We start from the raw sequence: 22663 nt of genomic DNA on the forward strand, positions 1-22663 counted from the left end.
GTTATTTACCTTTTCAGTGAATGAGTTCACAGTTCAGGCTGTCTCCTCTCTTCTCTTGTCGGATCTTGGTCTAGACTTGGTCTAGACTTGGTCTGGACTTCGTCTCGTTTCCTCTCCTCTCTCTAAAATACAAATGGCAGAAAAGAATAACAGTTAATAACTTCAGCAATAAGGCTGAAGGAGGAGAACTATTGATCACAGTAGGAATTCTGATAAATCAAATAAATGTGCATTTACCTTTAAATGAGCGAGTTCACAGTTCATCTGTCTCCTCTCTTCTCTTGTCGGATCTTGGTCTGGACTAGTGTCGTCCTTGTTTCCCTCCTCTCTGTAAAGACAAATGGCAGATAAGAAGAATAACAGTTAATAACTTCAGCAATAAGGCTGAAGGAGGAACTATTGATCACAGTAGGAATTCTGATAAAATAAAATAAATGTGCATTTACCTTTTAAAATGAGCGAGTTCACAGTTCATGCTGTCTCCTCTCTTCTCTTGTCGGATCTTGGTCTGGACTAGTGTCGTCCTTGTTTCCTCTCCTCTCTGTAAAAGACAAATGGCAGATAAGAAGAATAACAGTTAATAACTTCAGCAATGAGGGACACAGTAGATCTATTGATAATGTAGGAATTCTGATAATAAATAAATGTTTATTTACCTTTTCAGTGAGCGAGTTTACAGTTCAGGCTGCTCCTCTCTTCTCTTGTCGGCTCTTGGTCTAGACTTGGTCTGGACTTCGTCCTCGTTTCCTCTCCTCTCTAAAATACAAATGGCAGAAAAAGAATAACAGTTAATAACTTCAGCAATAAGGCTGAAGGAGGAGAACTAATGATCACAGTAGGAATTCTGATAAAATCAAATAAATGCATTTACCTTTTAAAATTAGCGAGTTCCTGCGATGGACTGGCAACCTGTTCAGGGTGTGCCCGCCTTTCGCCCGATGTCAGCTGGATTGGCTCCAGCCCCCGCGACCCGTACACAGGATAAGCGGTTGACGATGGATGGATGGAGTTCACAGTTCAGGCTGTCTCCTCTCTTCTCTTCGGCTCTTGGTCTTGACTTGATCTGGACTAGTGTCGTCCTTGTTTCCTCTCCTCTCTGTAAAAGACAAATGAGAAAAAAAGAATAACAGTTAATAACTTCCAATGAGGGAAACAGTAGATCTATTGATAAATGTAGGAATTCTGATAATAAAAATGTTTATTTACCTTTTCAGTGAGTGAGTTCACAGTTCAGGCTGTCTCCTCTTTTCTCTTGTCGGATCTGGTCTGGACTCAGTCTGGACTAGTGTTGTCCTCGTCTCCTCTCCTCTCTGTAAAGACAAATGGCAGATAAGAGACTTCAACTGAGGTAAACCACTAGTCTAACTGGAAGTTGCATATTATTAATGCTAACTTGATAAAATCAAATAAATGTGTATTTACCTTTTCAGTGAGCGAGTTCACAGTTCAGGCTGTCTCCTCTCTTCTCTTGTCGGATCTTGGTCTGGACCTGATCTGGACTAGTGTTGTCCTTGTTCCTCTTCTCTCTCTATAAGTCAAATGGCAGATAAGAGACTTCAACTGAGGTAAACCATTAACTGGAAGTTGCATATTATTAATGCTAACTTGACTGCGGAGCCCTACACAAGCAAAACGAACTATTGATCACAGCAGGAATTCTGATAATAACATCAAATAAATGTGTATTTACCTTTTCAGTGAGCGAGTTCACAGTTCAGGCTGTCTCCTTTCTTCTCATTGTCTGATCTTGGTCTAGACTTGGTCTGGACTCAGTCTGGACTTGCTTCGTCCTCGTTTCCTCTCCTCTCTAAAAGTTAAATGGCAGAAAAAGAACAAGAGTTAATAACTTCAGCAATAAGGCTGAAGGAGGAGAACTATTGATCACAGTAGGAATTCTGATAAAATAAAATAAATGTGTATTTACCTTTTTAAATGAGCGAGTTCCTGCGATGGACTGGCCACCGATGTCAGCTGGGATTGGCTCCAGCCCCCCGACCCTGTACACAGGATAAGCGGTTGACGATGGATGGATGGAGTTCACAGTTCAGGCTGTCTCCTCTCTTCTCTTGTCGGCTCTTGGTCTAGACTTGGTCTGGACTTCGTCCTCGTTTCCTCTCCTCTCTCTAAAATACAAATGGCAGAAAAAAGAATAACAGTTAATAACTTCAGCAATAAGGCTGAAGGAGGAGAACTATTGATCACAGTAGGAATTCTGATAAAATAAAATAAATGTGTATTTACCTTTTAAAATGAGCGAGTTCACAGTTCATGCTGTCTCCTCTCTTCTCTTGTCGGATCTTGGTCTGGACTAGTGTCGTCCTTGTTTCCTCTCCTCTCTGTAAAAGACAAATGGCAGATAAGAGAATAACAGTTAATAACTTCAGCAATGAGGGACACAGTAGATCTATTGATAAATGTAGGAATTCTGATAATAAATAAATGTTTATTTACCTTTTTAAATGAGCGAGTTCACAGCGAGTCTCCACTCCTTTCGTCTTCTTCTTTTTGTTTCCATCCTTCACAAACAGCTCTGTGTTTATTACTTTGTCCACAGCTGGTTGCTGCAGTTGGTTTGGAGAGAAGTGCAGGTGGAATTAATATCTTCCTTCTTTCGATCAAGCTGTTTCTGTCCTCTCCCTCTTCTGTCAGTCTGTTCTTGCTGCTCGTCCTGCCTGTCATTGGTGGATCAGTAGTGTTGTAGGTTTGACTCTGTCCCTGCAGCTGTAATGTCTCTTTCCTCACTCACTGCAATCTGCAGCTTGATCTGAACTGTTGATGAGTCGGCAACAATAAAGCTGGACGTGTTTCTCGCTCAAGAAAACACATTCATCCATAACGGAAGACTCGGAAGAAATTCATCTAAAGTCCTTTTGCTGTCCCCGACTGCAGGGCAGACTTGTGTCTTGCAAGCGTGGCAAGTGGCAACCTGTGAACTCCCCGAGTTCCCCGTAGTTTCACCACGTCAGACACACAGGCCAGCTCTAAGAAATAAAGAAAGGTGCAAGACGCACCAGTGCAAGACGCACTGAAAACACTGAGCCTGTGTGCTACATCCATGATGAACAAACTATATACATATATACAATATTTACCCCTCAGACAACCACATGTTTCATATGGTGCAGGGGCCCCGGTGCAAGACGCTACCAGGGGCCTGACAAGCCCTGCCAAAAGCAAAGGCCAGCCCTGAGGAGTAAAAACTAAAGGTCTTTCATGCCACCCTGCCAGCAAGACGATAAAAAGTCAGTCACACTCTCAGGCGTTTCTTTGGTCGAGTGCTGCTCTCTTCCTCAGTGCCCTTCCTCTTCTTCCTCAGAGTCCGTGCACAATACGTGGACTCTCTGGTGAACTGGCAGAGGACGGACATGAGAATGCGACCGTCTCCGCTGTAGTCACTCACTCTCCAGCGGTTGGTCACCTCGGTGCCTTCAAAGCGGGACCCAGTGGAGATGACTCTGGTCACAGTCTCGCCATCAAACTCCATCCGTCGGACACAGTTCCTGGGGTCGGCCCTCAGGGCCCCCAGCTCCGTCCTCTCAGGATGAGCTGCAGTCAGTATATTAGGAGCTGAAGAGCTCAAGCCTGCAGTGGGAACCAAAATACCAGCTGGTTCGTCCGTTAAAGAGGGTGTGGTGTTCTCCCTCTCCTCCTGGTCCACGGGGACGAAGGGTGTGGCCGTCTGACGTGTCCGTAAGGACCCCTTGAATGGAATCAAAGGGAAGTCCTTGGAGCCTGTGATGAGGTGGTGGTACATGCTCAGGATGGACTCCCTCATGGAGGCGACACTTGTGCTGCTCAGAGGACGGTTCCTCAGGTTGGTCACGATCATCTGAAGAACGCGTCCTGGCCGAGGCAGAGCAGCTGAATGGAAAGAAAAGAAAAACATCACTCACGTTAGTCAGGAAGCCCAGATTAAGAAGTCAAAATAGCATTTATGACTTAAAGTTCACATCGTTTTACACAGAAGATCATAAAGACTATGATTATTTATGTTGTTCAAGCTCAGCATGAATAATGTGAAGACTGTACAACACAACATTAAACAACTTTGGATCCAACTAACATCTTTTAAATATTAAAAAGTTTTTCAAAGGTCCTGCTGTTAGATCATGACACTTGGTGGAAGTTACATTTGAATGAAATACAATTTCAGTTCTTCACATGGACTGAAGTCTGTCTCTCTTACAATAACATGTAAAATATGGTGTCTGTTTCATTTCTATTCTTGTATTTAATGAAATTAAAATCAGAAAAGATGAAAATGCAACTTTCACTGTGAGTGAAAACTATTTGTTAGCTTCATTTAATCAAAGTGTAAGCAGCTTAAATTTTCTCGAGCATATTTAAAAACACACATGTTGACTGGTGTGCTGCGTAGAGATTTAAATCTTTCCCACAATAAACTTTTCCAGAAAAGTTAGTCTACTTGTTTCTTGACTTAAGAAAAAAATCCAGAGTCGAATGCTGCTGCAACATAATGTTAAAATAGTTTTCCAGGACAAAACAAGATTTCCCAGGACATTATTTTACTGTTTGTTCTCTTTTGCATGTGTTTTTCATTACTGGAAAATTGGTCAAATGTTTTCCAGGTTTTCCAGGACAGGTGTGTATTACTACAAAGACGTCAAAGTGCCAAAGATGATATTTTGATCATGTAGTGAGCACAAGGAAAGCTGAGTATTTATTATTCAATGAGTTGGTAAAAATAAAAACTCCTTGAAGGTTGTAGGCTAACTTTTCCATAAACTTATGGACCAAACATCCCTGGACACCTGCATCTGCAGTGTTTACATGCCGACTCAGAATCATAAACAAACAACAGGTTGACCACACTGACGTCAGACGTCTGCCTGTGACTAGTTGTAATATTTGATGTCGTTTCCATGGCGCCTGCAACATACACAACTTTTAGCGCTTTTTAAAAAATGGCGCGGTCGCGATCTTTGTCTTTAAATTAACCTGGACAACCCCCTAAAAATAATTAGCAAGTTTTATAAATCACTATAAATTGTTTCATCTGCCTCGTGCTCTCTCAGTAAAATCCATCGTGTTAATTAATTATTGTAATGCCGAGATAACAAGTTTAATGTAGGTTTAGTAGGCTATTTTAATGCTGTTCTGGCCAAATATTTTCAAACAACATTACAGAACTTATATTTATATTGATAAATATTGTATTAATTTATGATTTAACGTAGTATATTTTGTTGTGTTTAATCATGATATAGATGTGGTCTAATGTGTTTTACCATAGCGGTCATCCAGCAAACGGACGATGCCTAAAGTCAGCAGTTGTTCCTCACGGCAGAAACCACTGGAGACCATTTTTTTCCTCACTGCAACAGCTGCTTTCTCACTTCCAGATGTTCAGCAGAGATCTTTTCTTTAATGTCTGTCACCTTTCAACAAGTTAGCACTTTTTCCACAGGTGAAGAGTTTCACTTGTCAAAGGTCAGCAGCTCCTGTCAGCGTTCAGGTGCAGAAAGAAGTTCGAACTTTGACCTCCGCCTTTATAGGGCCCGCGCAACGCGTCAGTCCTCATCACCATGACGACCACAAATTCACTGCTGTATTACAATAAATAATTTATTTTGAATTCATGATTTGACGGTTCTTTAATAGTCATTAACTGTCTTGTAGACTATAGTCCGAAAAATAATTGCCAACTGTTTTGATAGGCTAATGATGAACCGTTTCAGACATTACAAATGCCAAACATTTGATCATTTTCTTTGTTGTAAGTCAGCAAACGAGTGAATACCTTGAAAGACATGAAAGAATTGGCAGATGTCGTCTTGGGCTGTGAGACTGTGTGATGGACATTTAGTCACTTTCTGACATTGATCAGGCACACAGCCTACAGCCTATGTTAGGGGTATATTTTTCCCAAATATCACCCGAATTCGAATTTCTATCAGACACACATTATTATTATTTTCTTTTGTATTAACGCACAAACACAACTTCATGAAATGTATGAAATTAATTGTCCTTATGTCATTTATATGTAGCTTTGGCAATATTGTTGCTGTACATTCATGCCAATAAAGCTACTTTGAATTTGATATTTCTGCTCTCTTTGTAGGCTATTTATTTCAATAAAATGTAATTATTTTACAAGGTACAAGGTTGTTTATTTGTCATTATACAGCACAAGGCTGCATTTTTTGAATTTGCATGGGGTGAATGTAAACAGCAGTAACCAGATGATAGTATGAAAGTTTCATCTTCACAATACAACAATGCAACAGTCTGACATTTGGGAAACAGATTCCATCTTGACTGAGGCCTACACAGTTACACTTCCACCAACACTTCAGTGCACACCTCAATAAACATCTTGCTAAAATAAACATATCAGCTTTAATCACGGAGTTTTTATTGTGAAAAAACAATACAATAAAATACTACTATCCAATGAAAATGATAAAGAAGACATAGAAATACTCCATTACAAGTGAAAGTTCTGTATTTGGATTTTACCTCAAACAAATGTATTGAAGTATTAAAGTAAAAGTACTGATTATGCAGAATGTGCCCTTTCATTTTGTTATATTATTGTGTATATCATATCATTGCTGAAGACAAATCCAGTTTTTGAGTACTTGATGGATGTAGTTATTTTCCACCACAGAAATGACACAATTCTGGATCTGTTGACTTTCAACACTAGAGGGAGGCATTAAAAAATGCCAACTGCAGACAAACAACCCAGAAAAGGGTGATTTTTGTATATGTTTATTTTTCCAGGATGTAATTTGAGATGTGTTGGTGGAAATGTAATTGTGTATAAGTGGTGCTGTACAACCCGTGACCACTTTATTAGGTACAACTGTACAGGGTTTTATATGCTGCCACTGATGGTCTTGATGAGTAGCAGCTGTGAGTGATCAGCAGGAAGCCAGGAGAGAGACAACAGCATACACACACAAAACACAGAGAGACATACTATAGACAAAGACTGAATCCCAATTTCCACAGCCGGATCTTGAGCTAATGTGCGATGGATTACAACTGAAGCACAATATAAAATCAAACAATAAGGGACTTGTAGTGCAGGTTTTTATACTTAATCTTGGAGGAAGGAAGGAAAGAATGAAAAAAATCTTTCCTTGATTCTTTCACTCCTTCCTTGATTCCTTGAATCCTTCCTTCCCTGATTCCTTCATTCCCTCCTTAATTGCATCCTTCCTTGATTCCTACCTTTCTTCTTGCCTTTATTCTTTCCTTGATTCCTTCACTCCTTCCTTCCTTCATTCCCTCCTTGATTCCTTGATTAAAAGAATGGAAAGAAGGAATAAATAAATTCCTTCCTTGATTCCTTCATTCCCTCCTTGATTCCTTGATTCCTTCCTTCCCTGATTCCTTCATTCCCTCCTTAATTGCATCCTTCCTTGATTCCTACCTTTCTTCTTGCCTTTATTCTTTCCTTGATTCCTTCACTCCTTCCTTCCTTCATTCCCTCCTTGATTCCTTGATTAAAAGAATGGAAAGAAGGAATAAATAAATTCCTTCCTTGATTCCTTCATTCCCTCCTTGATTCCTTCCTTCCCTGATTCCTTCATTCCCTCCTTAATTGCATCTTTCCTTGATTCCTACCTTTCTTCTTGCCTTTATTCTTTCCTTGATTCTTTCATTCCCTCCTTGATTCCTACCTTCATTCCTTCCTTTTTCCCTTCAAAGCACCAACAGGGGGTCCTCAACGACCAAACATCGCTGGCACACCACTGTTTAGCTTGTAAATATATTTTATTTGAGGTCCAGTCCACTGTTGTCAAATAAAATATATAGAGCGATCAACTATTTTAAGTTATAACTGGTACCAAACATTGATTGCATTTAGAAAGACTAACAAAATACAAATTTAAAAACGACCACTGCAAGTCAGTGGGAACTGAACACCACACAGGTGAAAGCAAGTTGAAAGCAATTATCACTCCTGCTGGACGTAGGATTCAAACCTGGGTCTGATTAAAAAGACCTGGTTGGGAAACCAACACTCTAACCTCATTTGTTACGTTCAGCCTCCTGGCTGAACCCCAGTGAACAGAAGTTAGGACCCAAATGCAGACACTGAGACGGAAGCATTGGTGAGGTTTATTGCAAAAAATATAGAAACTTAAGGCCCATTTATACTCCTGCGTAGGGTCTACGCGTTGACTTTTGCCGACCGAGCAGGCTAACTTCCGGTTTCATAAATAATAACGGTAACATAAATGTGGGTAAAATTGTAAACGTGTGGGTGGTGTTTTGATAGCGAAACGAGTCATTTTGCTCGGGTTGCGATGGTCAAATATATTGATTTACTGTGCCGTTTTGGCCGCTAGTAAATGTTACTTCAAAGCATGGGGTACTTCCGGTCGGCTCGGAGGCATTGCGAGGCTACCCAGCCGACCAATCACAGATCTTACGGTCCGTAGTTACATTTTTGAGGTGCACGTCAGGCGACGGCGTAGCCTCTGCCTAGCCTCTGCGTAGCCCCGTAGCCTACGCCATCGATTTGACACAGAAGTATAAATTGCACTTTACAGGTGGTTATGTGTCAGCAGTCCAAAAGTACTAAGCACTCAAATCCAAAGGTCCAACAAAAGTATAAATCCACAATGGCACGAGAAACGCTGGAGATACAAAAACAACAAAATCCACAGATACATCCAAAGGAAACATCTGAAACGAACTGCCAACGAGTGAAAGACAGACAACCACTAAAATACACAGGTGAGTGAGAAACTAATTACACACAGGTGAAACCACTAAGACAATCAAGGCCAGGCAGGAAGTAAAACAAGACAAGAGACACTAGGGCAGACAAACTACAAACTAAAACAAGAAAGTAAAGCTAACTGAAACACTCAAGGAACAATGTCACAAAATGAAACATAACACAGACAACATAAGTGACTTGTTGAAAAAACCTACAGATGTAAAGAACATAGAAACTGTGAAACAAGATTAGAAAACACTAATGACCTCATAAGTAAACCTGACTAATAAACAAATGACCAAAGTAACACATACTACAGCGAAGAGCAAACACAAGGGCAGGGAATAAACAGAAACAAACACAAAACACACCTAACCAACCCAAAGCTATACAGACAACTGAGGAAGTCGCAATTTGATCATTTGTTGGTAGAAACATGCATTTGCTTAAAAAAAGCTTTTCAGCTATCGTTTTGGTGTTTTTAGTTAGTTTAGCTTGAGTAGCTGAGATAAAAATATACGTCATGTGTCCACACAAACAGGAAGGATGATTGAAGAGTTTGTAACAGAGGGGAGAACTCAGCTTGCATTTACAACAGGAGTCAATGAGACACGACTGTGACTTACAATTGACCCTTTGCCCAGCCACACCTCGAATACGCAGCTGGCCAAGGTCCGACACTTTCACGGCTGCGCGCCATTGACTCGTATGCAACATTGCCCTACTGAATTTAATGTTATATCGCCCTACTGTTCTGCGTTTTAATGATTGTAATAGTGAACAGAGACCTAAACTAAACATATTTTTAGCAAACACTAAATGCAACTTTGAAAGATCAACATCTTTTCTGCAGCTTAAAGCTCAAATGCAGTCTGTAGCTGCACATATGCCGGAGCATTTAGCTCTTAAAGTTGAGTAGGTTGGAAGAAAATTGAGTCTCTGCTCCCCCTGAAACCCATTCATTTTTTTCACATAAAAATTTAATATAAAATCAACCATTACACATATCAGCAATAAAAGTAATGCCATTATCAATCACATAAAGTTTGCTACTGATTTGAGCATGTGCAGCAAAGTTATAACAACTTCCTGTTTCATGGCGCAGAATGGTACATTGCTGCCACACCGTTGTAGGAAAACTCAGAAGCTTTGCAACATAACACTATCAATGTGTTACTTTTCTTTCTGAGTTTTGAAGTAGAGATGGCCAACCTAAAAAATGTGGTTCATCATAACGCTCCCTATCGCCAATAGGTGGCGCTATGACCATGAGTGAATATGAGCTTGTAAATGTGTTCAGGGCTCTTGTCAAACTTGACAAAAGCTAGCTAGCATTACTGCGCTAACATGTTAGAGACGTAACAAATTCCTGTTTCATGGCGAATCATTGATATTCCACGCCACGGGCACCGCCGGTTGGCCAAAACTCAGGACTTTTGAAAACGTTTTTAATAAATAAGGTTTTTCACAGTAAGTCCTGCTGTGAGTCTTTCTGATCTTCTGTGTAAAACGATGTGAACTTTAAGTCATAAATGCAATTTTGACTTCTTTATCTGGGCTTTAATTAGTCATCCTGACTAACGTGAGTGATGTTTTAATTTTCTTTCCATTCAGCTTCTCTGCCTCGGCCAGGACGCGTTCTTCAGATGATCATGACCAACCTGAGGAACCGTCCTCTGAGCAGCACAAGTGTCGCCTCCATGAGGGAGTCCAGAAATTAAAAGTTATATCTTGGAATGATTACCTCATCGCAAAACAATAAAGCTATTAAAACTGTGAAATGATATTTCTATAATTATAATCTCTATTTGTGTTTCTGTATTTATACTCCTAATTAAACAACCCATGACTGCAGAGACATATTGTGGTTCCAGGTATTCCAAAGACTTCTATTCCTGTCATCATCACGCATAGACCAGTAATCTCAATATGATTGTTTTAGTCAACCGAGGGTCAGTGGTCGTGGTGGTGGGCTAGTGAGCGTGTATAGGAAAAATGTTAAATGTCATCAAGTACGCTGTGATGAATTTAACTCCTTTGAAGTTCTCAATCTTAAACTTGGAGGGCTGCAACCTATCATATTTGTTATAATTTATCAGCCCCCAAAACCGCCTGGAGGATTTTTATCAGAACTTCCTGAATTTTTATCTACTCTGGTTTTAAATTATGACAGAATTGTTCTTTGTGGCGATTTTAATATTCATGTTGATGACCCCACCAATGTTAATGCAACTGACTTTTTAAATACGGCCACTTCTTTTAACTTCAAACAACATGTCAAAGGGCAAACACATAACCATGGTCATAAACTGGACTTGGTTTTTACCCTGGGTGTCAGCATTTCCTCTGTGGAATTAGTGGACATGACCATATCTGACCACAGATGTATTGTTTTTAGCTGCGATGTTACTCATGCCGCCTCACCAAGCTCTGTGTGTTCTCGCTTCTTTAATGAACAAAGTGTTTCAAAGTTTTGCACATTCTTTCAGAGCCAAAGCCAACACCTGTCTGATTCCAACACCAACAATCTGGTCGATCACTTCAATCATATCTGTTTGTCGTCACTAAATATTACTGCTCCTCTAAAGGTCAGACCTACATCTAAAGCTAGTAAGCAACCCTGGATAAATGACAGCATTCGCAGCCTAAAAAGGGAATGCAGGAAAGCAGAGAGCAGATGGAAAAAATCCAGTCTCCAAGTCCATTACCTCAGTCTGAAGGATTTATTAATTAACTACAATAACTTGGTTAAGGATGCGAGAACACACTATTTTTCTGAACTCATTACTACAGATAAACACAACCCCAGGTTTCTGTTTAAGACTGTGGATCAGCTGGTAAACCCAACCCCTCCTTGTGCCTCAGCTGGAAGTAATGATGACTGTGAATTGTTTTTATCTTATTTTACCAATAAGGTGGTGTCAATCAGAGCCTCTATTACCCCCGCGGCCTCTTACTCAGAGGTTCCTCACCAGCAACAAGAGAGTTTTAACCAGTTTTATCCCATCAACTTGTCTGAGCTTTTAAAAACAGTATCACAAATGAGAGTGTCCTCCAGCCCACTTGATGTAATACCTACAAAGTTTTTACTGAAAGTAATAGATTCTGTTGGGCCCCATTTGATCTCTGTTTTCAACAGCTCCCTATCTACTGGTTGTGTCCCTGATTATTTTAAAACGGCTTGCGTGAACCCACTTTTAAAGAAACCTGGTTTAGATCCCTCCCTCCCACATTTAGACCAATTTCTAAACTGCCTTTTATTGCAAAGATTCTAGAAAGAATTGTGTCTAAACAGCTGCTCACTGTACTGGAAAATAACAAATTATTTGAAAAGTTTCAGTCTGGTTTTAGGAAGTATCACAGCACTGAGACTGCCCTGCTTAAAGTCACCAATGACCTTTTAATGTCTGCTGATGAAGGCATGTGCTCAGTCCTAGTACTCCTGGACCTTAGCGCTGCTTTTGACACCATTGATCACAACATCATGTTAGACAGACTGAGGCACTGGGTGGGGATCTCTGGTACGGCCCTAGAATGGTTTTCATCCTACCTGTCAAATAGGAAGTTTTGCGTGTCTGTAAACAACTATGTCTCCTCGTTCTGTCCAGTTAAATATGGTGTGCCTCAGGGGTCGGTCTTAGGACCCATTTTGTTTTCCTTGTATCTACTTTCCCTTGGATATTATCCATAAACATGGCATTTCTTTTCATATTTATGCTGATGACACACAAATATACTTGCCCGTCTGATCCACAGACCCTGGAGTGCTGAGTTCACTTAACAACTGCCTTTGTGAAGTTAAAAAATGGATGTCAAATAATTTCCTCCAGCTGAACTCAGACAAAACTGAAATCCTGGTCATCTGGTCCCAGCAGATGGCAAATCAAATACTGCCATCTGCTGGTTCCCTAGTAAATCACATTAAGCCTGTGGCAAAGAACCTTGGTGTTTGGTTTGATAGTAATTTAAATTTCGAGCAGCACACCACAAAGCTTGTTCAATCATGTTTTTATCAACTTAGAAATATAGCAAAAATTCGATCTATGTTAACTTTTAAGGACACCGAGACCATTTTACACGCCTTCATCTCATCACGCCTGGATTATTGCAACAGCCTTTTCACCTGTTTAACCCAAAAATCTACTGATCGATTCCAGACTGTCCAGAACTCAGCTGCCAGGCTTTTAACCAGAACAAAGAAATATGACCACATTACTCCTATTTTAGCTTCATTACACTGGCTCCCAGTATGTTTTAGAATTGACTTTAAAATTCTATTGATTACTTTTAAAGCTCTTCATGGCCTCTCGCCTTGTTATATTTCTGAACTTTTAGTCCCATACACACCAGCACGTACCTTGAGATCCTCGGGCAGAGGTCTGCTGTCTGTTCCAGAGTCTCGACTGAAAACTAAAGGGGACAGAGCGTTTGCTGTCAGGGCCCCGAGGCTCTGGAAGAGCCTGCCCGAGGAAATCAGGTCGGCTGAGTCAGTGAACTCTTTTAAGTCCCTTCTTAAAACATACTTTTATAGGAGAGCCTTTCCCGATCTTATTTGACTTTATTTTATCCCTTTTATTTTATTGTATTTTACTAATTTTATATTTATCTTAAATGTGTATTTTAGTCTTTTAAGGTCTTTTTAGGGACTTTCGTATAACGCCGGGAGGCTCCACTGAAACAAGTAAATAACATAAATGCTAAATAAATGTCAACATTTTCGTTCACCTACATTTTTTATTTTTGTATTCAATGTATTTTCAAAGGACCACAATTCATCTAAGTCTAAGTTACAGTTACATCCAAAAGTGAGGGCCTATTAGGTCTGAGGGTTTTTCATCCCACAACTGCAGGTTTTTCTTATTTTTGAAGACAGAAATATAGGAAGGATTCAAAATATAGGCCTATCAGACGTTATTCGCTGAATATGATTTGCAGTGTATAATGCCAAGGTAAATCCAGACCAATGACTACCTAGAGAACCTGTCCTTTACGCCATAACCTAACCTTTCAAACCAAGCACAGTTCTGCAGGTTTAAAAATACATGACCATCAGTAAAATAAAGTAAACACATGCCCATTTCTGTACAGCTCTTGACGTCTGATTTCTTGTCATATTATTCATAGAGGTAAAAACTATTTAAATGTTTAGAAGAATGATACAAGTATTCAGTTCTTCATTTATGTGTTTGACCTGATGTTGAGAAAAATCATTAACCTTGAACTGACTGAGAAAATAGTACAATGTAAGTTATCACAGCCCTTTGATCATTTATATTGATGTAACCTGTGGGAGAACACGACGATTTTCATGCTGACTTTACTGTTTAAACCAACTTCATCACTCAGATGTGCTATTTTTAATTCATTTGACACTAAATCCCTCATTAAGACCCTTAAAGTACTATTCACACACTTTACCTTGTCCAGTGAATATGTTTTATTTATTAAGGACAAAAAGCAGGTTGAACACAAACATTAATGATGTTCATCATGGGACTACACAGCCACATGTCAGAAGAATAAATTCAGTGTTGATTTTGGTCTTCTTGATGACAGACAGGAAGATGTTCGAGACAATAAACTGTCTGTGATGCTGCTGCAGATGAGGAGACGTCTCGCTCGTCCTCCCTTGAGTTACATAAAAACAGACAAGAGGGAATAAAACTTAATGACTTCAGCAACAAGGTGAACACATGAAGTATTGGTGTTCATTCTGAAAACATCAAGAGAACATAAAATAAATGCACATTTATTAGAAAGGAGGATGAGAGGAAAGATTACGAGGGCAGATAAGAGGGAATAACACTTAATAACTTCAACTATTATAATGAAGAAGAATGAATACATACTTTTCATTTATGCGGTCTCCTTGTCTCATGTCGTCTGGTCTTGGTCTGGACTCACTCTGGACTCAGTCTGGAGTAGTGTCGTCCTCGTTTCCTCTCCTCTCAGTGAAAGACAAATGCAGAAAAAAGAATAACAGTTAATAACTTTAGCAAAAAGGCTGAAGGAGGAGAACTATTGATCATAGTAGGAATTCTGATAACATCAAATAAATGTGCATTTTCCCTTTAAAATGAGCGAGTTCACAGTTCAGGCTGTCTCCTCTCTTCTCTTGTCGATCTTGGTCTGGACTCAGTCTGGACTAGTGTTGTCCTCGTCTCCTCTCCTCTCTGTAAAAGACAAATGGCAGATAAGAGACTTCAACTGAGGTAAACCACTAGTCTAACTGGAAGTTGCATATTCATTAACACTAACTTGACTGCGTAGCCCTACACAAGCAAAAACAAACTATTGATCACAGCAGGAATTCTGATAATAACATCAAATAAATGTTTATTTACCTTTTCAGTGAGTGAGTTCACAGTTCAGGCTGTCTCCTCTTTTCTCTTGTCGGAACTTGGTCTGGACTCAATCTGGACTAGTGTTGTCCTCGTCTCCTCTCCTCTCTGTAAAAGACAAATGGCAGATAAGAGACTTCAACTGAGGTAAACCACTAGTCCAACTGGAAGTTGCATATTATTAATGCTAACTTGATAAAATCAAATAAATGTGTATGTACCTTTTCAGTGAGCGAGTTCACAGTTCAGGCTGTCTCCTTTCTTCTCATTGTCTGATCTTGGTCTAGACTTGGTCTGGACTCAGTCTGGACTTGCTTCGTCCTCGTTTCCTCTCCTCTCTCTAAAATACAAATGGCAGAAAAAAGAATAACAGTTAATAAGTTCAGCAATAAGGGACACAGTAGATCTATTGATAAATGTAGGAATTCTGATAATAAATAAATGTTTATTTACCTTTTCAGTGAATGAGTTCACAGTTCAGGCTGTCTCCTCTCTTCTCTTGTCGGATCTTGGTCTAGACTTGGTCTAGACTTGGTCTGGACTTCGTCCTCGTTTCCTCTCCTCTCTCTAAAATACAAATGGCAGAAAAAAGAATAACAGTTAATAACTTCAGCAATAAGGCTGAAGGAGGAGAACTATTGATCACAGTAGGAATTCTGATAAAATAAAATAAATGTGCATTTACCTTTTAAAATTAGCGAGTTCACAGTTCATGCTGTCTCCTCTCTTCTCTTGTCGGATCTTGGTCTGGACTAGTGTCGTCCTTGTTTCCTCTCCTCTCTGTAAAAGACAAATGGCAGAAAAAAGAATAACAGTTAATAACTTCAGCAATGAGGGACACAGTAGATCTATTGATAAATGTAGGAATTCTGATAATAAATAAATGTTTATTTACCTTTTCAGTGAGCGAGTTCACAGTTCAGGCTGTCTCCTCTCTTCTCTTGTCGGATCTTGGTCTAGACTTGGTCTGGACTTCGTCCTCGTTTCCTCTCCTCTCTCTAAAATACAAATGGCAGAAAAAGAATAACAGTTAATAACTTCAGCAATAAGGCTGAAGGAGGAGAACTAATGATCACAGTAGGAATTCTGATAAAATCAAATAAATGTGCATTTACCTTTTAAAATGAGCGAGTTCCTGCGATGGACTGGCGACCTGTTCAGGGTGTGCCCGCCTTTCGCCCGATGTCAGCTGGGATTGGCTCCAGCCCCCGCGACCCTGTACACAGGATAAGCGGTTGACGATGGATGGATGGATGGAGTTCACAGTTCAGGCTGTCTCCTCTCTTCTCTTGTCGATCTTGGTCTGGACTCAGTCTGGACTAGTGTTGTCCTCGTCTCCTCTCCTCTCTGTAAAAGACAAATGGCAGATAAGAGACTTCAACTGAGGTAAACCACTAGTCTAACTGGAAGTTGCATATTATTAATGCTAACTTGATAAAATCAAATAAATGTGTATTTACCTTTTCAGTGAGCGAGTTCACAGTTCAGGCTGTCTCCTTTCTTCTCATTGTCTGATCTTGGTCTAGACTTGGTCTGGACTCAGTCTGGACTTGCTTCGTCCTCGTTTCCTCTCCTCTCTCTAAAATACAAATGGCAGAAAAAAGAATAACAGTTAATAAGTTCAGCAATAAGGCTGAAGGAGGAGAACTATTGATCACAGTAGGAATTCTGATAAAATAAATAAATGTGTATTTACCTTTTTAAATGAGCGAGTTCCTGCGATGGACTGGCCACCGATGTCAGCTGGGATTGGCTCCAGCCCCCACGACCCTGTACACAGGATAAGCGGTTGACGATGGATGGATGGAGTTCACAGTTCAGGCTGTCTCCTCTCTTCTCTTGTCGGCTCTTGGTCTAGACTTGGTCTGGACTTCGTCCTCGTTTCCTCTCCTCTCTCTAAAATACAAATGGCAGAAAAAAGAATAACAGTTAATAAGTTCAGCAATAAGGCTGAAGGAGGAGAACTATTGATCACAGTAGGAATTCTGATAAAATAAAATAAATGTGCATTTACCTTTTAAAATGAGCGAGTTCACAGTTCATGCTGTCTCCTCTCTTCTCTTGTCGGATCTTGGTCTGGACTAGTGTCGTCCTTGTTTCCTCTCCTCTCTGTAAAAGACAAATGGCAGATAAGAAGAATAACAGTTAATAACTTCAGCAATGAGGGACACAGTAGATCTATTGATAAATGTAGGAATTCTGATAATAAATAAATGTTTATTTACCTTTTTAAATGAGCGAGTTCACAGCGAGTCTCCACTCCTTTCGTCTTCTTCTTTTGTTTCCATCCTTCACAAACAGCTCTGTGTTTATTACTTTGTCCACAGCTGGTTGCTGCAGTTGGTTTGGAGAGAAGTGCAGGTGGAATTAATATCTTCCTTCTTTCGATCAAGCTGTTTCTGTCCTCTCCCTCTTCTGTCAGTCTGTTCTTGCTGCTCGTCCTGCCTGTCATTGGTGGGTCAGTAGTGTTGTAGGTTTGACTCTGTCCCTGCAGCTGTAATGTCTCTTTCCTCACTCACTGCAATCTGCAGCTTGATCTGAACTGTTGATGAGTCGGCAACAATAAAGCTGGACGTGTTTCTCGCTCAAGAAAACACATTCATCCATAACGGAAGACTCGGAAGAAATTCATCTAAAGTCCTTTTGCTGTCCCCGGCTGCAGGGCAGACTTGTGTCTTGCAAGCGTGGCAAGTGGCAACCTGTGAACTCCCCGAGTTCCCCGTAGTTTCACCACGTCAGACACACAGGCCAGCTCTAAGAAATAAAGAAAGGTGCAAGACGCACCAGTGCAAGACGCACTGAAAACACTGAGCCTGTGTGCTACATCCATGATGAACAAACTATATACATATATACAATATTTACCCCTCAGACAACCACATGTTTCATATGGTGCAGGGGCCCGGTGCAAGACGCTACCAGGGGCCTGACAAGCCCTGCCAAAAGCAAAGGCCAGCCCTGAGGAGTAAAAACTAAAGGTCTTTCATGCCACCCTGCCAGCAAGACGATAAAAAGTCAGTCACACTCTCAGGCGTTTCTTTGGTCGAGTGCTGCTCTCTTCCTCAGTGCCCTTCCTCTTCTTCCTCAGAGTCCGTGCACAATACGTGGACTCTCTGGTGAACTGGCAGAGGACGGACATGAGAATGCGACCGTCTCCGCTGTAGTCACTCACTCTCCAGCGGTTGGTCACCTCGGTGCCTTCAAAGCGGGACCCAGTGGAGATGACTCTGGTCACAGTCTCGCCATCAAACTCCATCCGTCGGACACAGTTCCTGGGGTCGGCCCTCAGGGCCCCCAGCTCCGTCCTCTCAGGATGAGCTGCAGTCAGTATATTAGGAGCTGAAGAGCTCAAGCCTGCAGTGGGAACCAAAATACCAGCTGGTTCGTCCGTTAAAGAGGGTGTGGTGTTCTCCTCTCCTCCTGGTCCACGGGGACGAAGGGTGTGGCCGTCTGACGTGTCCGTAAGGACCCCTTGAATGGAATCAAAGGGAAGTCCTTGGAGCCTGTGATGAGGTGGTGGTACATGCTCAGGATGGACTCCCTCATGGAGGCGACACTTGTGCTGCTCAGAGGACGGTTCCTCAGGTTGGTCACGATCATCTGAAGAACGCGTCCTGGCCGAGGCAGAGCAGCTGAATGGAAAGAAAAGAAAAACATCACTCACGTTAGTCAGGATGACTAATTGAAGCCCAGATTAAGAAGTCAAAATAGCATTTATGACTTAAAGTTCACATCGTTTTACACAGAAGATCATAAAGACTATGATTATTTATGTTGTTCAAGCTCAGCATGAATAATGTGAAGACTGTACAACACAACATTAAACAACTTTGGATCCAACTAACATCTTTTAAATATTAAAAAGTTTTTCAAAGGTCCTGCTGTTAGATCATGACACTTGGTGGAAGTTACATTTGAATGAAATGCAATTTCAGTTCTTCACATGGACTGAAGTCTGTCTCTCTTACAATAACATGTAAAATATGGTGTCTGTTTCATTTCTATTCTTGTATTTAATGAAATTAAAATCAGAAAAGATGAAAATGCAACTTTCACTGTGAGTGAAAACTATGTTAGCTTCATTTAATCAAAGTGTAAGCAGCTTAAATTTTCTCGAGCATATTTAAAAACACACATGTTGACTGGTGTGCTGCGTAGAGATTTAAATCTTTCCCACAATAAACTTTTCCAGAAAAGTTAGTCTACTTGTTTCTTGACTTAAGAAAAAAAATCCAGAGTCGAATGCTGCTGCAACATAATGTTAAAATAGTTTTCCAGGACAAAACAAGATTTCCCAGGACATTATTTTACTGTTTGTTCTCTTTTGCATGTGTTTTCATTACTGGAAAATTGGTCAAATGTTTTCCAGGTTTTCCAGGACAGGTGTGTATATTACTACAAAGACTCAAAGTGCCAAAGATGATATTTGATCGTAGTGAGCACAAGGAAAGCTGAGTATTATTATTCAATGAGTTGGTAAAAATAAAAACTCCTTGAAGGTTGTAGGCTAACTTTTCCATAAACTTATGGACCAAACATCCCTGGACACCTGCATCTGCAGTGTTTACATGCCGACTCAGAATCATAAACAAAAACAGGTTGACCACACTGGCGTCAGACGTCTGCCTGTGATAGTTGTAATATTTGATGTCGTTTCCATGGCGCCTGCAACATACACAACTTTTAGCGCTTTTTAAAAAATGGCGCGGTCGCGATCTTTGTCTTTAAATTAACCTGGACAACCCCTAAAAATAATTAGCAAGTTTATAAATCACTATAAATTGTTTCATCTGCCTCGTGCTCTCTCAGTAAAATCCATCGTGTTAATTAATTATTGTAATGCCGAGATAACAAGTTTAATGTAGGTTTAGTAGGCTATTTTAATGCTGTTCTGGCCAAATATTTTCAAACAACATTACAGAACTTATATTTATATTGATAAATATTGTATTAATTTATGATTAACGTAGTATATTTTGTTGTGTTTAATCATGATATAGATGTGGTCTAATGTGTTTTACCATAGCGGTCATCCAGCAAACGGACGATGCCTAAAGTCAGCAGTTGTTCCTCACGGCAGAAACCACTGGAGACCATTTTTTTCCTCACTGCAACAGCTGCTTTCTCACTTCCAGATGTTCAGCAGAGATCTTTTCTTTAATGTCTGTCACCTTTCAAGTTAGCACTTTTTCCACAGGTGAAGAGTTTCACTTGTCAAAGGTCAGCAGCTCCTGTCAGCGTTCAGGTGCAGAAAGAAGTTCGAACTTTGACCTCCGCCTTTATAGGGCCCGCGCAACGCGTCAGTCCTCATCACCATGACGACCACCGAAAATTCACTGCTGTATTACAATAAATAATTTATTTTGAATTCATGATTTGACGGTTATTTAATAGTCATTAACTGTCTTGTAGACTATAGTCCGAAAAATAATTGCCAACTGTTTGATAGGCTAATGATGAACCGTTTCAGACATTACAAATGCCAAACATTTGATCATTTCTTTGTTGTAAGTCAGCAAACGAGTGAATACCTTGAAAGACATGAAAGAATGGCAGATGTCGTCTTGGGCTGTGAGACTGTGTGATGGACATTTAGTCACTTTCTGACATTGATCACACACAGCCTACAGCCTATGTAGGGGTATTTTTCCCAAATATCACCCGAATTCGAATTTCTATCAGACACACAGAAATCCCCTATTACTGGGAGAAATGCCCAAAATGTCAAATATTTGCTGCAAAATATCTCCTCATGCCATGAACTGAGGACAACCAGTGGAAACCCATAAATAATTGTACTAATTTTCACATTATTATTATTTGGATGGTTTGATATTTTGTGTTTTTGAATCTCACATTTGATACTTATTTTTTTGTTACTAATTAATTCATTTTTGTTTTTGCCTAATATACACTCACACACGTTTACGGTTTCATATTTATTTTATTTGAATTTTTTTAATACATTATTTTAATAACACACACACGTTACTGTGTCATTTACTTATTTATTTTATTTCTTAAAATATTTTCATTTTTTTTACACACACACACGCTTACTGATTTATTTCTTTACTTTTATCTTTAATTTTTTTTACGGAATTTTTTATTTTATATATTTTTATTATATTATTATTATCTTTTGTATAACGCACAAACACAACTTTTACTGTTTATATCCTTATTTCATGAAATGTATGAAATTAATTGTCCTTATGTCATTTATATGTAGCTTTGGCAATATTGTTGCTGTACATTCATGCCAAAAAGCTACTTTGAATTTGATATTTCTCTTGATATGCTCTCTTTGTAGGCTATTTATTTCAATAAAATGTAATTATTTTACAAGGTACAAGTTGTTTATTTGTCTTATACAGCACAAGGCTGCATTTTTTGAATTTGCATGGGGTGAATGAAACAGCAGTAACCAGATGATAGTATGAAAGTTTCTTCACACAACAATGCAAACAGTCTGACATTTGGGAAACAGAGTCCATCTTGACTGAGGCCTACACAGTTACACTTCCTCCAACACTTCAGTGCACACCTCAATAAAATCAAACGGGTCCTTTGACTTTTTATTGTGAAAAAACAAGAAAATAAAATACTATTATCCAATGAAAATGAAAAGAAGACATAAATACTCCATTACAAGTGAAAGTTCTGTATTTAGATTTACCTCACAAAAGTATTGAAGTATTAAAGTAAAAGTACTGATTATGCAGAATGTGCCCTTTCATTTTGTTATATTATTGTGTATATCATATGATATCATTACTGAAGAAGGTCAAGACAAATCCAGTTTTTGAGCAACTTCTCAATTTAAGTTGGGCTGTTAAACCTATAACAACCTATACTGCTATCAGATAAATGGAAGTTACAATAAACCATATTTGCATCTAAAATGTTTTAAAGTAAAAATGTAAAGTAATATAAAACTGAAATACTCAAGTCCAAGTTAGTAAAGTACTTGATGGATGTAGTTACTTTCCACCACAGAAATGACACAATTCTGGATCTACTGACTTTCAACACTAGAGGGAGGCATTAAAAAATGCCAACTGCAGACAAACAACCCAGAAAAGGGTGATTTTTGTATATGTTTATTGTTACAGGATGTAATTTGAGATGTGTTGGTGGAAATGTAATTGTGTATAAGTGGTGCTGTACAACCCGTGACCACTTTATTAGGTAAAACTTTACAGGGTTTTATATGCTGCCACTGATGGTCTTGATGAGTAGCAGCTGTGAGTGATCAGCAGGAAGCAAGGAGAGAGACAACAGCACCACATACACACACAAAACACAGAGAGACACTATACAACTATTGGTCTATATAACTGAATCCCAATTCCACAGCCGGACACAAATCTTGAGCTAATGTGCGATGGATTACAACTGAAGCATATAAAGCATATGAAGTCAAAATAATGGACAGGTTTTTATACCTAATCTTGGGGGAGAGTTCCTGTGTCACAGTCTTATATCCCCTTGTTATGTCAGTTTAAAGTATACTTACATTTACTTACAAAATACTGTATAAAGTATCTGCTAGTATCAGCTCTCCAATAGCAAAATTTATCCCCACATCCCTGATTCTTGTGCTTGAAATCTTCTT

The 22663-nt window shown here is 39.6% G+C and overlaps 1 protein-coding gene and 4 long non-coding RNA genes across 6 annotated transcripts; 1 reads left to right on the forward strand and 4 right to left on the reverse strand.

The window, feature by feature from the left end:
• Positions 1 to 103: 103 nt before the first annotated feature.
• On the reverse strand, positions 104 to 687 carry LOC119903174. Its single transcript, XR_005444423.1, has 3 exons — positions 657 to 687; positions 447 to 541; positions 104 to 122 (listed from the first exon to the last, which is right to left on the reverse strand). It is a non-coding gene; the product is annotated as an uncharacterized LOC119903174 (long non-coding RNA).
• A 1555-nt stretch (positions 688 to 2242) lies between these two features.
• LOC119903170 lies at positions 2243 to 5494 on the reverse strand. Its single transcript, XM_038719431.1, has 3 exons — positions 5250 to 5494; positions 2452 to 3861; positions 2243 to 2336 (listed from the first exon to the last, which is right to left on the reverse strand). Exons 1-2 carry the CDS (start codon positions 5323 to 5325, stop codon positions 3248 to 3250), a joined length of 690 nt encoding a protein of 229 aa, XP_038575359.1. The 5' UTR covers positions 5326 to 5494; the 3' UTR covers positions 2243 to 2336; positions 2452 to 3247.
• Positions 5495 to 8509: 3015 nt separating this feature from the next.
• Positions 8510 to 10485, forward strand: LOC119903173. Its single transcript, XR_005444422.1, has 2 exons — positions 8510 to 8718; positions 10319 to 10485. It is a non-coding gene; the product is annotated as an uncharacterized LOC119903173 (long non-coding RNA).
• Positions 10486 to 14117: 3632 nt separating this feature from the next.
• On the reverse strand, positions 14118 to 16220 carry LOC119903171. Of its 2 annotated transcripts, none has more exons than XR_005444420.1 (4): positions 16161 to 16220; positions 15941 to 16043; positions 14554 to 14877; positions 14118 to 14332 (listed from the first exon to the last, which is right to left on the reverse strand). It is a non-coding gene; the product is annotated as an uncharacterized LOC119903171 (long non-coding RNA). The 2 variants fall into 2 exon arrangements; XR_005444419.1 differs by lacking the exons at positions 15941 to 16043; positions 16161 to 16220 and adding exons at positions 15049 to 15153; positions 15267 to 15387.
• A 119-nt stretch (positions 16221 to 16339) lies between these two features.
• On the reverse strand, positions 16340 to 17941 carry LOC119903172. Its single transcript, XR_005444421.1, has 5 exons — positions 17271 to 17941; positions 17060 to 17154; positions 16742 to 16941; positions 16506 to 16624; positions 16340 to 16392 (listed from the first exon to the last, which is right to left on the reverse strand). It is a non-coding gene; the product is annotated as an uncharacterized LOC119903172 (long non-coding RNA).
• Between the last annotated feature and the right edge of the window lie 4722 nt (positions 17942 to 22663).

This window comes from Micropterus salmoides, unplaced genomic scaffold (genome assembly GCF_014851395.1).
Source record: "Micropterus salmoides isolate LMB-PRFRI ecotype aquatic unplaced genomic scaffold, ASM1485139v1 Ms_hic_scaffold_140, whole genome shotgun sequence".
Classification (NCBI taxonomy): Eukaryota; Metazoa; Chordata; class Actinopteri; order Centrarchiformes; family Centrarchidae; genus Micropterus; species Micropterus salmoides.

Excerpts from the sequence above, each read along its gene's own strand:
- LOC119903170 (XM_038719431.1), bottom strand. The coding sequence starts at position 5,325 with ATGGTCTCCAGTGGTTTCTGCCGTGAGGAACAACTGCTGACTTTAGGC. Across the intron at positions 3,862-5,249 it reads TTTGCTGGATGACCGCTATG|CTGCTCTGCCTCGGCCAGGA; the intron begins GTAAAACACATT and ends CTTTCCATTCAG.